General features: G+C 43.7%; 1 protein-coding gene across 1 annotated transcript in view; it reads left to right on the top strand.

Moving 5' to 3' along the window:
• LOC307269430 (ADAMTS-like protein 1) overlaps positions 1 to 13,652 on the top strand; it is a gene marked incomplete at its 5' end in the record, with an annotated part of 96,575 nt that overhangs the window by 54,541 nt on the left and 28,382 nt on the right. The window contains one exon of the mRNA XM_080052398.1: positions 8,743 to 8,870. Coding sequence (XP_079908524.1) covers positions 8,743 to 8,870 — 128 coding nt within the window. The remainder of the gene's footprint in view (positions 1 to 8,742; positions 8,871 to 13,652) is intronic.

The following is a 13,652-nucleotide window of genomic DNA, read 5'->3' as shown; positions in this document are numbered from 1 at the left end:
CAGGTGTACTCTTGTGTTAAGTGCTAATTAGCAAAGGTTAGCATGAAAACACGCTAAACTAAGATGTGCGCATGCAAACATGAGAGGCTACTTGCCTAATATCAGCAGGTTACCATGTGATCGTGATCATTTTAGCATGCTGATAATAGCATTTTACTCAAAGCACCACCATGCTTAAGCACTATACAGCTTCACAGAGCTGCGTGTGTAAAAGTAAGGCGATGACTTATACAAACCTCTTTACAAAAAGAGAACCTGTTTATAGATCCATTTCACTGATTTACAATATACTGGTGCCATTATTAACCTTGCTGTATATTATTTGTCCCGTTTATACAGCAGATGTATAATACACCATCTTAAATGTTCTCACCTGATGTTCCGGGACTATGCAAGCCGACAGGACCATATAACCCAGCTGCTATTCTGAGAAACAAATCATTTTGTTTTCATTTGCGCTGTAAAAAAAAAAAAGTCCTGGGCCCAGAATCCAGGCAGAACAAACGTCTTCCTCAGCAGAGCTGTAGGGAGTTCCAGTCAGAACGTCTGCTGGACTGTACGCAGAGAGGGGTCCGTTACAGGCCAAGTTGGCATCGGTCTTCCCCTTGTGTATATTATTTATCCTTAAAATGGCCTTGCATGCTGCACTGCTCTTCCTCATACCTCGAACATGATCTACAGTATCCTCAGAAGGTGTGTTTATGCCTCTGTAAATCTTTTATATTCAGATTACCACAACATACTGCAACCAAATATTTCTTGAAGACTATCACGTGAAGCCCCAACAATTTAACTGACCACGCCTCCAGTCCATAATGAAAGGAATAAAAACGTAATGCCAGTAATCAAAGACAAATAAATGATTGGAGTACTTTGTAGCACATGTTTTAGCTGTAATACTACCTGCTTTGAGTTGCTGTTTTGAAGTTCACCTCCCATCTGGCTTGGATTGCATTGAGCCGATTGTCAGGGAATTACATCTTTATTTTCTCCTCCGGTTTTTCGGGGGAACGTCGGGGAAGTGTGGTTGATTTCAGCTGCAGGTCGTAAAGAGCCCCTGTCCTGGTAAAACATTTCATACTGCGGCCCAGAAAGCTTTTTAAACAACGGCTTTGGCGTAAATCATGGCTTGTGTGTGTGGGGTGGTGGGAGGCTACCATTCATCCCACCTCAAGCATTTTTAGTCTCCTCGTGGGAGCCCCGGGGTTTGGGCTCTTGAGTGTAACGTAATGTCGCTCCCTGAGAAACTTTAGCTTCATTTGTCTGTCATTCTGAAAACTCTGGGCCTGTTAACTCAGGTCATCAGCCTAGAATATGGCAATCTTTTAATTTGACCCTCCACAGAGGAGTAGTGGAAAGGATCGGTTCAATTTCTTTGCTGCTTGGAAAGCCTACTTGGTGACCCCCTTTACAAGCCTCAAAACACATTGTCAGTTTACATTTGTATGTTATATTGCATGAAAGAGCTTTTCTAGTGTAATTTGAGTGATGATGGACGCAATGTTGGTATGCTTTGCTCCAATTTCTCATATGAATTGGTTTGTGTGTCAAAAAGTCAAAGCAGCGCCGAGCAAATGTACCTAACCTCTCTGAGTAGGGACAGTTTTGTTGAAGTTATATGCAGCCATTTGTACTTTTAACATATGGATGGCTACTGTGAGTATGATATGAAAAAAATACCTCACTTATATCGCCATTGGAATATATTATTTCGGAAAAATAGAAAAGGTCTAAGAAAAATCTGGCAATGTGACTGTGGTAATTAGAGCTGCGGTACAATTTCCTACGTTATGGTCTTTAGTTAAAGGCAAATATGTCATTATTTTCCATTTGGCCTGCAAAAATCATTTATGTGAGGGAGTGTGTGTGTGTGAGCACAATGCGTGTTTGGTCTTTACATTTTGGAAAGCAACCTCGTAAGTTAAGACATCTTAACAGGGAACCTGGGGAGAGTTTGAGATGCCTCTTGATTATTTTGTCTTCTGGTCAGTACAGTAATATAATGTGGTCCTTACTTCCTTTTTAAAGTATAACTTGGTAAACTAGTTGATTCCTCCCTGTAGAATATTGATATACTATTCTTGGTATGGCAATGCTACAACCTGCAAGGTAAGGGCCTCGTAGCAGAGGGTGATAACATACGACGGCAAGAAAGCCTATACTGGACCATATTATTACACCTTAATTCAGTTTAAACAAACCAGTGCCTTAATACAAATGTAATCAACAGAAAGGTTTACAAATTCTAAATGATGATTATTAAAGGTGCTACAAGGAACTTTTAAATATTTCTGAAACAGTTTCAGTTTTCCTCTGATGATCATGAGTGACATGTAACAGCAAACAAGACCATCAGTGCAAAGAATGCTATTTTTATATCGTTTTCCCCAATGCCTTTGTCACGGGTACGCTCACCCAGGAACAACAGCTGGTGTGGTAAAAACACCACCGCTTTTGTCCAAAGGGGGTGCAAGAATGAACACAAAGTGAAAGTTTCTCGGAGCACCTTTAAAGAAAGAAAAAAACTTGTAGCTGACAACACCTCCCAAGTATGACATTTTACCTAGATGAACATTCAAGTGAAAAAAACCTTTGAACATGTTTCTGTATTGCAGTTGTTTTTGATTTTAATGTGTCGGTCTGTCACCCAGCAAAAGATCTATAGAGCAACTCTGTTCAGAATGTATCATAATGGAGAGGACACCGCTCAGTGCCAATGTAGTCAACCATCATGTCCTACTTAAATGCATCCATTGTAACTTTCTTTATACAACAGAAACCTTTAAAACAAAATGGTCAAACCCACAGCCAAAAGTGGTCCATGTGCAATTTATTTAGTTAGAGAGCACTTCCTTTTGAGTTATACCTCCAGATAAAGTGGTTTAGGGAGACTGGCTAAACTGTTGGTTTGTCTAGCGGCTGTACGGTCGTCTGAATGCTCCTCACTCTTTGCCATGCTGGACTTTGAAATGATTTCACTGTGTTTCCCAGATCTCAGCAATAACTTCAGGGAGTACAATGTTATCATAACCGCTTGAAATGATGGCCAGATCTACAAAAACAATGTGTGTGAGTGCCTGTCTGCGGACAACCGGTTCCCCTAATCTTGCTTCCCCCCCCCCCCCCGTGCAACCTTATACCCAAGCCTGCCCGTGTGTAAAACAACAATGCACTATATCATTTCTTCTCACTTCATCATCTTGGTGGATTATTGTTTAAACGGTCAGGAGACACCTCCAGCAGTGTTGTGGTATAGAGAACTGGCTCCAAGTGAGTGTCAGTCAAACACATTCATTTCCTCCTCGGGTGTTAGGTTTTAAACTCTGGGCACATCATCCATGCCACAGTTTATTTTCTGTAGTCGTACGTTTGCAAATAGGAGGTGGATTTCTTCTGAAAGCAAACATCAGAAGGTTATGGATTAAGGGTGCAAGGGGGTTTAATTTCTGTGTCGGCCCTGTGAAAACGTGCACGTCCAGGTCCCTCCCCACTGGCAACGTGAAACACGCTGGTGTTAAGTGGATAGAGTGAGTGTGCACGTGGTTGTGTGTTTTAGATAATTCCCCAATTCGCCGGATGTGTAGACATTCCCCCTCATAGCAAGTCAAACAAGCCAAGTCCCATGCTGTCAGCAGCAAGTTAAGACGTCAAGACATGTTTGCTGTGTATACCTGTGTGTGTGTGTGTGTGTGTGTGTGTGTGTGTGTGTGTGTGTGTGTGTCGAGACATCCGCTCCAATGTTGTGATTAGGGTATTTGCACTGGAGTGCGGCACATTCCTCGCAGCTTTAATTGATAGCAATTATGTGGTTTTTGATTTGGTTTTTGATTGGGAGGTGGATTTGAAGACGTGATTTGACGGGCACAGAGATTTTATTGTGTTTGGAACGCCCGGGTTGAAATGCCTGAATGATAGCCTGCTACCTTGAAAGTCACATCCAGGGGCACCAGTGGGTTGGCACTAGTCCCTTGACTGCCCTATTTCTATTTTCATGACTTTTTCTGTTTCGGCTCTTTGTCTTTGCTTCTTGCCATTGCAAAAGTGAAAACTGGAAAGTTACTCAGTGTATAGTATATTCCCTCTGTGCCAAGAGCTGTCCATCTTACTGCTTGTTTTTCTCCAGAACCAGAGGAATTGTCCCTCCAGGGGACACCTGGCTTGTTCCCCACCTCCACAGTGCAAATGTTCACTAGCTTAAAGTGCCAGATGTTATGAAAGGATCTATTGAAGTAGACCTTTGCCTTATAAAGAAATAGAAAAAAAAGTCACCATGGCTGAAAAGTCTATCCCGATAGCTTCAGCGACCAGACTATGTCATCTGATTTACATGGGGCTCTCACATGCAACTCCTTGTAAAGCGAAACGCAGTCAGTAGCCGGACATGAAGTCATGTGCTCCCCAATATGTCTCAGCTTTGTTAGGATGCATGTTTGTGTATCTGTGCATGCATGGAAATGAGTGTTTCCCCAGCGAAATATCCTCAAAAAAACAACATTGTCAAACCTAAGAGTGTTCGACGGACAATAAACATGCTAGCAGATCAGCTTTCTCTGCATGACTGCAGATTTTTTTGATATTTCCAAAACAGAGTGCTGGCAATAGACAGAGCGAAGCCGTCCAGAGCTTGAAAAGGAATGAGAAACAGTGGCACGAGCAGAATAGAATGAGAGAAAGGCAAGATGGGAGGGAAAAAGGGGGAGAAGAGACAGAAATCTGAGAATTCAGGGGTAGAAATGGAAAGAATCAAAAGGGGAGGAAAATTGGTTTACAATTGTTGTCTGTCTGCCATTATTCCCACTCTATGGCTCTCTCTCTCTCTCTCTCTCACTCACTCACTCACTCACTCACTCACTCACTCACTCACTCACTCACTCACTCACTCACTCACTCACTCACTCACTCACTCACTCACTCACTCACTCACTCACTCACTCACTCACTCACTCACTCACTCACTCACTCACTCACTCACTCACACACACGCAAACACACACACACCCACACCCACACAAACACAAACGGTGTGAAGCTGCAGCTGGCTGGCCTAGCTCCTTGTTTGAACTAGCACGCTCGACTGAGGCCCATTTATTGATTGGTTAGTGTGCCAGACGCAAAGGACTCATGGGGCTGGGATCCCTCCCTTATTCCCCCCCAAACACACACACACACACACACACACACACACACACACACACACACACACACACACACACACACACACACACACACACACACACACACACACACACACACACACACACACACACACACACACACACACACACACACACACACACACTCCCCTCCCTCCCTCCCTCCCACCCTCCCTCCTGAGGAAAGTTGCTCGTGAGGAAGAACGGCAGCGAGTCATAGAGGAGACGGCAGGCAGACAGGACACACAGAGTGACCTAGAGAGGAGGGCATCTGACACACACACACACACACACACACACAAACGCACGTCAGAACCGGAGTGACTGACCCCCTACGCTTTGAAAAGGCATGGAGCAAGATTATTTATCTTGCAAGCTACTGGTGACAGCTCTTCTCATCCTGGTACTGTAACGTTTACCTTTTTCTCCTTCAATAGATCATTTTGTTAAGGGTGATATTTGTCTTTTATGATTTGATTTAGTCATTTACCCTCTTGGAATACTTGTCACACGTGTCATGCATTCAGAAAGCACTGCCAAGTCTACTGTGTAGAAGTGTGTGTAGAAGTGTGTAGTTTGTATTTGATGCTTATTTGACTACTGTGCAGAAGTAATGTATCTACTGCTGCTGTAAAAGCCTCCTCCTGAGTTATTGATCCAAGTCACTAGAGCAGCCTTGTGAGGCACGCGCCGGCTGAGCTTAGGACTCCCTGTTACATTACAGTGACTGCTGTCTTCCTCAGTGGCATGACGGTGAGGAGTACAGTGCCGTGCAGCGGTGCAGACGACAAGGGATTCAGCAGATGTGCAAATATCGTATGTCTTGCCCCTGAAAAGGCCATCGTGTGTATATTGACACAGTCTGCTTAAAAACGGCACCAGAGTCGGGTTTCTTTCCCTCTGTCGAGGAGTTTTCCATCTTCAAGGAAAATGAACCTTATAGTCTGAGCCTGCTGACAGGTGACTTCAATAGAATCCGTCCATCAGGATAACATATAATGTGGGGGATCAGTGCTCTTTTATCATTTGCTCATTTCCTCTCATCCACTCGATGTGAAAACATGGGATGGGTGACAGCTCCCTGGGCCTGTTTGCTGTGTGCTCCCCCCCCCCCCCCCGCCCATAGTTAAAGAGCCAAGAGAACAAATGTGTTGAACTGTGCATGCTTTTGTTGAGTAAACGGTGACCGCTGAAGGTGCATATGAAACCCTGGAGGGATGAGATGCAGTGAGAGGTGGGGAGGGTTCAGGGTTAGGACGGCTCCAAGTGGATATCCGAGCCTTGTGATTATTGGATCCAAATCCCAGCAGGACGGCTGTCTGACTAACGGAGCCTCTATGCTCCTTTTCGCCCTCCATTGAGAACAATAGCAGCGCGGTCGGCCAAGTAACCTCCTCAATCGCCTCATCTCCATCCCCTTCAACTATATACTTCTCCCCCATTCTTTCCTCACCAGCCTTGATATGCCCCCGGGCTTCTACTGGCTTAGTAGCTAACACACAGCTCCCAGCAGCCGTAAATTGAGTGCAAAATTCTACTGATTGCTTTTCAAAGGAGAAATTAAGGTGGTGTGCTAAACCCGGGGCTGCCCAGAGCACAGCCTGTGTTTATTTACCGTGGATCCAAACATTGAAATAGTTGGCGCCGTGCAGAAAGTAGCGCCGTTTTAGCCGATATGTTTGGCCGCACGCTCCGCTGGCTTGCGTGTTTAGGTCTCGCCGTTCCCCCTTCTCTCTCTGCTGTTCCTCAGGCGTCATCAGCACTGACAGCCATTTATATATCGGTCCCTATATACACTTTTAATAATGTGAACCCACAACCCCCTTGCTCTGCAGCGAACAGTTTGGGTGTTTTTTTGCTACCGTGACCCAAAGAAAATAATCAGGGCAGTATTATTACCTTGTATCTGCTTGCCTCTGCGAGATCCATTCATCTTTGTATTGGAAGCACAATGCCATGCTGTTGGGGGGAAAAGGGGGCCACAGAGGTCAAAATAACTTGGCGTATCCTGAGTTTTTCCTCTCTGAAATCTCTGGGCTGTGGTGTATCTGAAATGCAAGGCTGGACATTCACTGTGAACTGTTTGTCAGCTCGGTGGGTATAAATCTTTTTAAGAGCAGGTGTTACACATAAAGTTCTCATAGTCCCTCCTTTATGCGGTGGGTTCAGGGCTAAGTGGGCTCGTTGTGCCTCACATTTCATCCCTAATCTGTAGGATTTGGGATTTAAAAAAAAAAAAGGCTTCATAATAACTCTGCTGGATGTGCAGACAAAAAACTGCCATTGTGGTGGAAGGATCCAGTGGTGGGAGGCTGTCGAAAGCACACAAAAGCTTCATTTTTTAGCAATCTTGGGCAGTCTTTGTGATGTAAGTGAACCATGAGGTGTTTTTGTGGAAAAACCTCCGTTGAATGGTGGAACAATGGTTGAATTTTCCTGAATGTCTTTGCACCTTTTAGTCTTTTAAAGTACATTCCTGCTGCAATAGGTAAAGATTGGTCCCTGTCTTTTTTTCCAAGTTTAAAGACTTTTTGTTTTTTATACAGGTTTTCATCCCCTCAACCGCTATATAATCACTATTGTTATTGGTTTTAGTCTCACACTGGCAGCTTTTGAGTAGAATTCCTCCACCAAGTTGAGCTGCTTCTGTTCTAGAAAGCAAAAGCAATCTATTTTTACCTTCTTAGTTTTTTTTTCATTTCAGCCTGGTACTCAGACAACATAGCTCTCTAACTTCATTCAGTCAGCTCTGCAGAGGGCATTTAAAATAGCTGGGCTTGCCGAGCGAAGCCAAGAGAAAGAAACATAACTCATACCGAGCGGTGGAAATGTTCCACATCAGATGACGGTGCCAGCCTTCCAAATAAACACCTTCCACAGAGCAAGGTGATACAGTCCAGTCAAATCTAATCTGGAAACACAAAAGGCCTTGAAAGGGAAAGAGGAGTTTATAGAGCCTAAGATAGAGGCTGGAGAGGATCTTGCACATTGTGCATGCAGCCGCAAAATTCATCTCCCCCATAATATTGATTTTGGATCGCGCAGTAATATCCCCAACCCTGCGGCCAAATGCAGCATGATGCAATTAACAGAGAGAGAGAGAGAGAGAGAGAGGCACACGAGCGAGGCCCACGGTTTAAGAGAGGACCAACATTTCATAATCTAAAAGGATGACTCAGACATTTCAAATATGCAAGGGGGCAAAAGTTGAGAGCTTCTGATTACTTCCCCTTGCAGTCTCTCTCATCCTGTCACATGCACCTCTGTTTTGTTTTCAGCAGCTCCTGGAATTTAGTTCAGGCTCTCAGCTAGCAGCTCGCTGCAGGACAATCTGCTTAAACGGAGGAAGCCACGGAGGAAGTACAGATTTGCTTCCATTACCGAAGGGAGATTACGACATAACTCAGTTTTAGCGTGTTAGGTGATAGCTTGGGTCAGGGACAAAGTTAAGACAAACAATATAAATTAAAGACAATAAAGCACTGGTTTGAATGAATGAGGTGATAGTACTGTAGTAAAAATGCGAGCTGGAAACTGCTCGAGCATGTCCCATGATGGATGACTATTTACTTCCTTTCCTGGTGTGTAGAGCTCCCGGACGGCCCGTTCAGAGGAGGACAGAGACACGCTATGGGACGCCTGGGGCTCGTGGAGTGAATGTTCTCGCACCTGTGGAGGAGGCGCCTCGTACTCCCTCAGAAGATGCCTCAGTTCCAAGTAAGGCCACCTTCTCAGTACAAAGACACATGTGCATATCCATGGTTCCTTTCGGTGTTATTTTGCAAAAGTATCAATAATGAATTGAAATATTCCTCGTGAAAGTTTTTAGACCCTTTACTCTTATCACATAAACTATACCAAATCATACCGATGTAACACCCTAAGTAATCCCAGTGGTTCTGCTTTTACTGCAAAAACCTGGAGAAATTGCAAAGAAACATTATTTTTATTCTGAGTCCCAGAGACATGTATGAGTGCAGCACTCACAGCAGAAGGATGCTATGTAATGAGTCTTTGTCTTAAGGGACGCTTAAATCACAGCAGAGGAGGATACACAAGGGAATGGAAAGTATCATTTCCAGTTAGGACCTCACTGACCTTCTGTTAAATGGAAGCATCACATGGAGAACTTGTAAGCGTGTGTTCAAACACTATACCCGAGGTAATCTCTTCTTTTTAAAGAGCAACGTCTTGACTGGGACTGGACTGGTTTCCATTAAAGTGCCATATCGTGGCTTTAAGATTCAAGGAGAGAGGAAGGAGGGTTGGTGGTGGTGGGGTGGGTTGGAGGCGGGGGTGGATATTTTTCTGCTGCTCATGGCAGTGCTGCCAAATACAACCAGACAGCGTCCCTAATAGTGTGAGTAAATCTCACCAATCGCTCCATTCCCATGGGCCGTAATGGGAGTGCTCAAAATACATATGACTGTTATGTGACTGTTAAATAGCCCCAAGGGGTCCTCTGAGATCACTTGCCCATCCACCTCCTACAACTGTCTAGACGGCCATATTGACCCTTGAATTCATCAGTGTCCGTAGGGAGCTTCGGCAATTGCCCAAAATTATTCTCCACCAATCAGAGGATAACAATCAATGTCTCTACCCAAAGTACATGTCACTTTTAATCACTATTTTCTGTGATAAAGTTTTGGCACCGGCTGGATACCCACTGCTCGTCACCTCAGCTTAAATCTCAGGACGAACTGTAACTTGCACTTTGGACCTCTCTGTCCTTTCATCCTCGTGCCAAAGTCACCCGGTTGGTTAGGCTTCAAGCTTACCCAGTGGACTTCAGGATTATAACTTGAGTACAATTGTACTGGGCAAAGTGGTCAATTTAAAAATGGATTTAGTAAAGAAGGAGGGTACAGAAGGAGAGAGAGATGGTATGTTTTCCATAGAAACGTTGTCACATTTATAGACTGGGAAATAGCTGAAGGGTGACTTCACTGCATTCCTCCATTTTACAGTTCCCCCAAATGTATTGCGCTCTCACTAAAAGTAGCCAGTGAACTTTGCTGCCAAACTAAGCCGCCTCTGTTTCACTGTTTGGGGGCTTTGGGAGGGGGGGAGCGCCAGTAGTGACAGGATCAGCCAGTAAGATCATAAAACAATGCAACTGTCCAAAGACACAATGACAGAACAGGCCAAATCATACCTGAAGTCTCAACTGAGATGTACTATAAGGTGCTTCCAGCATACCATAACCATGAATCTGTCTACACTGGTGCTGGGAAGCCAGGCTGAGGATCAGAAGGCTTTTTTAAAACCTCAAACCCAGTGCCAGACCCCCCATGCATTGCACTGCAAACATTGAGGTCAATGGCTTTTTTGAGGAGTCCACCTCAATGATATCTGCAGCAGTCGTTTCTATGTGCTTGCCCAGAAGTTTTTGGTCAGGCAAACCCTCAGAATGCTACTGGCTGTAAAAGCAATTGACGTGTTAAGAGGTGTTTGGGGTTTCAGCGCCATGTGAGCTGTAGGCAGTGTGCATATGTGTGGACGTACACGCTCATGTACAGCTTGTAAGTCCAGGCGGGTATGTTTACAAAATCGTGTCCTTCTGGCGGCAGCTGTGATGTATTGGGTTCTTGAGCAAATGGTAGGACCCTCCGTCTCCCACCTCATCTCACCTCACCCTGCTTATTGCCTGGGAATGAAGGAGCAGCAGTAGCGTGGAACTCGGTGGCAGATCAAACAGCGTCATAAAAAAAGCACCGCACAAGGCCTCTTGTGTGTGCGTGACTCTTTGGAGAGAGAGAGGCTGGAAACGGGCCTGCAACACCCTCCAAACCAATACCACTCCAACTCGCTGACCTTTCAAGCACATACACATACGTATATAGGACTTGCTACTAATGCAGCAACGCACAAGAGGGTACAAAAGGGCACATGCAAATAACAGACCAATCACAAATCGCCTGGCCTTCATTAGTACCACCCGCACAACACACTTTACTCGATCACAATCTCCATGATTAACAACAGCATATAGCTTGTTTGAAGCGAGTGTGGACATATGGATCGGGTGTCATGGCGAGAGAAAGAGCTGTTCTATTATTTATGAGGCTCGTGATTTGGCGAACACTTCAGATTTTGCAATTTTTTTTGTAATTTATTTGCATCAAAACTGAGAAAAAAAGTCTCAAGTTGACTTTGACGTAGATTCAATAATTTTATTTTTTTTGCTTCCCATTGATAGCCTTAAGCCATCAGGAAATGAAGATAAGTAAGGAAAAAGTTCAGCAAAAAAAAAACGTTGATTTGCTGATGAGAACGTTTCCATCATTCATTGGATCTCTTCATTTGCAGAAATTACAAGCAGTGACTTTAAATGACTGTGGCATTTTAGAATTTCACCAAAGGCACGCCGCCACAGCTGTGTTTAAAAGTCTATTTTAAAATGTTATGGTAGTTAAAAGGGAATTCGGTCCAAGGCAAATGACTGATTACCTCGCTCTAATTAACTGGGGCCTGGCACCTTGATTATGTCGCTGACTTTACAGTGTGGCCTGTGAAGTGCTAAAAACACCTCCCCTTCTTCACAGCACCACTGAGCCTATGTTGTAACAGAATCAACAACAATCTGTGTGGATTGAGACTACACACTCATTTTCAAATGTATTCATGAGAGGCAAGAAAAAAAGAAGAAGATTCGAGTAAAGAAGAAAGCAAAAATAAATTCTGAGACCATGCTAGTTGTCCCTGGAGAAAGCAATGTACCTACCGCCACAAAGTATGGAAGTCTCAGGGAGAACAAACATCAAACTGATTTCAAGTGTCTCAAGTGTAGAGTCTACAGCCATGTTAGCAGCTCTTTTGGCACGCAGAGATGATGGAAATATCATTTATTTTGCAGGTATTTAGTCATAAACCAAACATCAAAATTTCCACCTGATGATGGGAAACCGACGAAAGGATATGGGTTCGTCAAAGCTATTTAAAATCAATCTTGAAGGAATGTCTGTACTAAATGTCATGGCAATCTATCATCAACAACAACAGCAACAAAACAGAGAACTTACTGTAAGTGCATACAACTATCAATTATTTTCCAAACATACTAGATTCATCCTTTGGGCACCATCAACATTTAGTTGTCGACACATTTCACGAACAAACTTAAAAGATTAACCTTAAGGGGGTGCTACAGGAACATTCAGGGGGAGGGAGGGGGGGCAGGGGCTCATTGAAATCAAAAGAATGTATTCCCTTGGGACTATGAAAGTACTCAGGAAATTTCTTCTTGTTTTATTGGCTTGAGGGGAGCGCTAAGGGAGTCGTCATGGAGGGTCCATACTGGAAAACCATAGTCCTTTTCCGGGAGCATGGATGTCAATCTTCCCATTTGATTCCTTAAGAGCAAAGAGAAAATGATTGCCCTACAGAAAAGGTCACGGGGTCACAAATACATCAGGATTCTTCTTTATAACATGAATATCTGATTTTAAAAAAACACCAATAATTCAGCCATTATTTTTGAAATGTACGTATATCTCATGGAACAAATAAAGAAATGTCAATCTTATAATGGCACAAGATACAAGGGCAGGGGGTTCACAAAAATCATTATGTCATCCGCAAAGAACCATCGATATTTATACCAAATGTTCTCACAATCTGGGCCAATAGCGGAGAAATCTCACTGTGGTTGTGTTAGACTGAGTGACAAAATAGAAGTCAAAGGATAAAATATTGCCTTTTTCTGCTATTGCGTCACCTTTCTCAACTCCATGTTACCCTTCTGAGATGGCTGGACTGCTCTCAATTTAGATCAATGGCGGTGCTCGCGGCAAGAGTGTATTTAAGACATTACAAACCTAGCCACATTTTGATGTGCCCACTCGCCTCCAGTGTATCAATATTATGGCTCAGGTTATGTAGCCCTGGTTGCAATTACTTCCAATCTATCGAGAAGACTTGATGACACATATATGGATGTTATGAGCCAGACAGATTTGACTGCATATCCAATTTTATAAGAAGTTATTACTATGAATTTTTCATGGTTATAATAGATTTTCTTTATTTCTTTTGTCTGAGGACAAGGTTATTGGCATGTTAGTTTTTACTCGACGTGGACTCGCACTTGTGTGTAGTTAATTGGTGCGTGTACTCTGTGTAGTTGTGTCTTTGTGTGTGCATTTGGCAGAAAAGAGCGTGGTCATAATCGGTGAGTTATAGGTTATATGTGCTTGAAGAATTCTGATATTTCAACCAAGTTCCTTTCTCCCTAACTTATGATGATGCCGCGATGAATCCCTAGTCCCAGACCTATACTTCTGCTGTGGCTCCACTTTGTAGCTTTTCCAAAGTCCAGAGGAAATTAAACGGGAAATTCATTTCATTCCCTAGTTTCTATATATTGCTCGTCCCACTGATCCACATATTCGCTGCCTGTCTTTCAACTCACGGTCTTTTTGAAAGTGTCTTGTTTGGGCTGGAGCCCTCATGACCTGCTGTTTGGCTTGGCAGAAGGGAGGGCTGTCTGGATTGGTC

This window comes from Ammodytes marinus (genome assembly GCF_949987685.1).
Source record: "Ammodytes marinus genome assembly, chromosome: 23".
NCBI lineage: Eukaryota > Metazoa > Chordata > Actinopteri > Uranoscopiformes > Ammodytidae > Ammodytes > Ammodytes marinus.
This window is presented reverse-complemented; position numbering and strand designations above follow the sequence as displayed.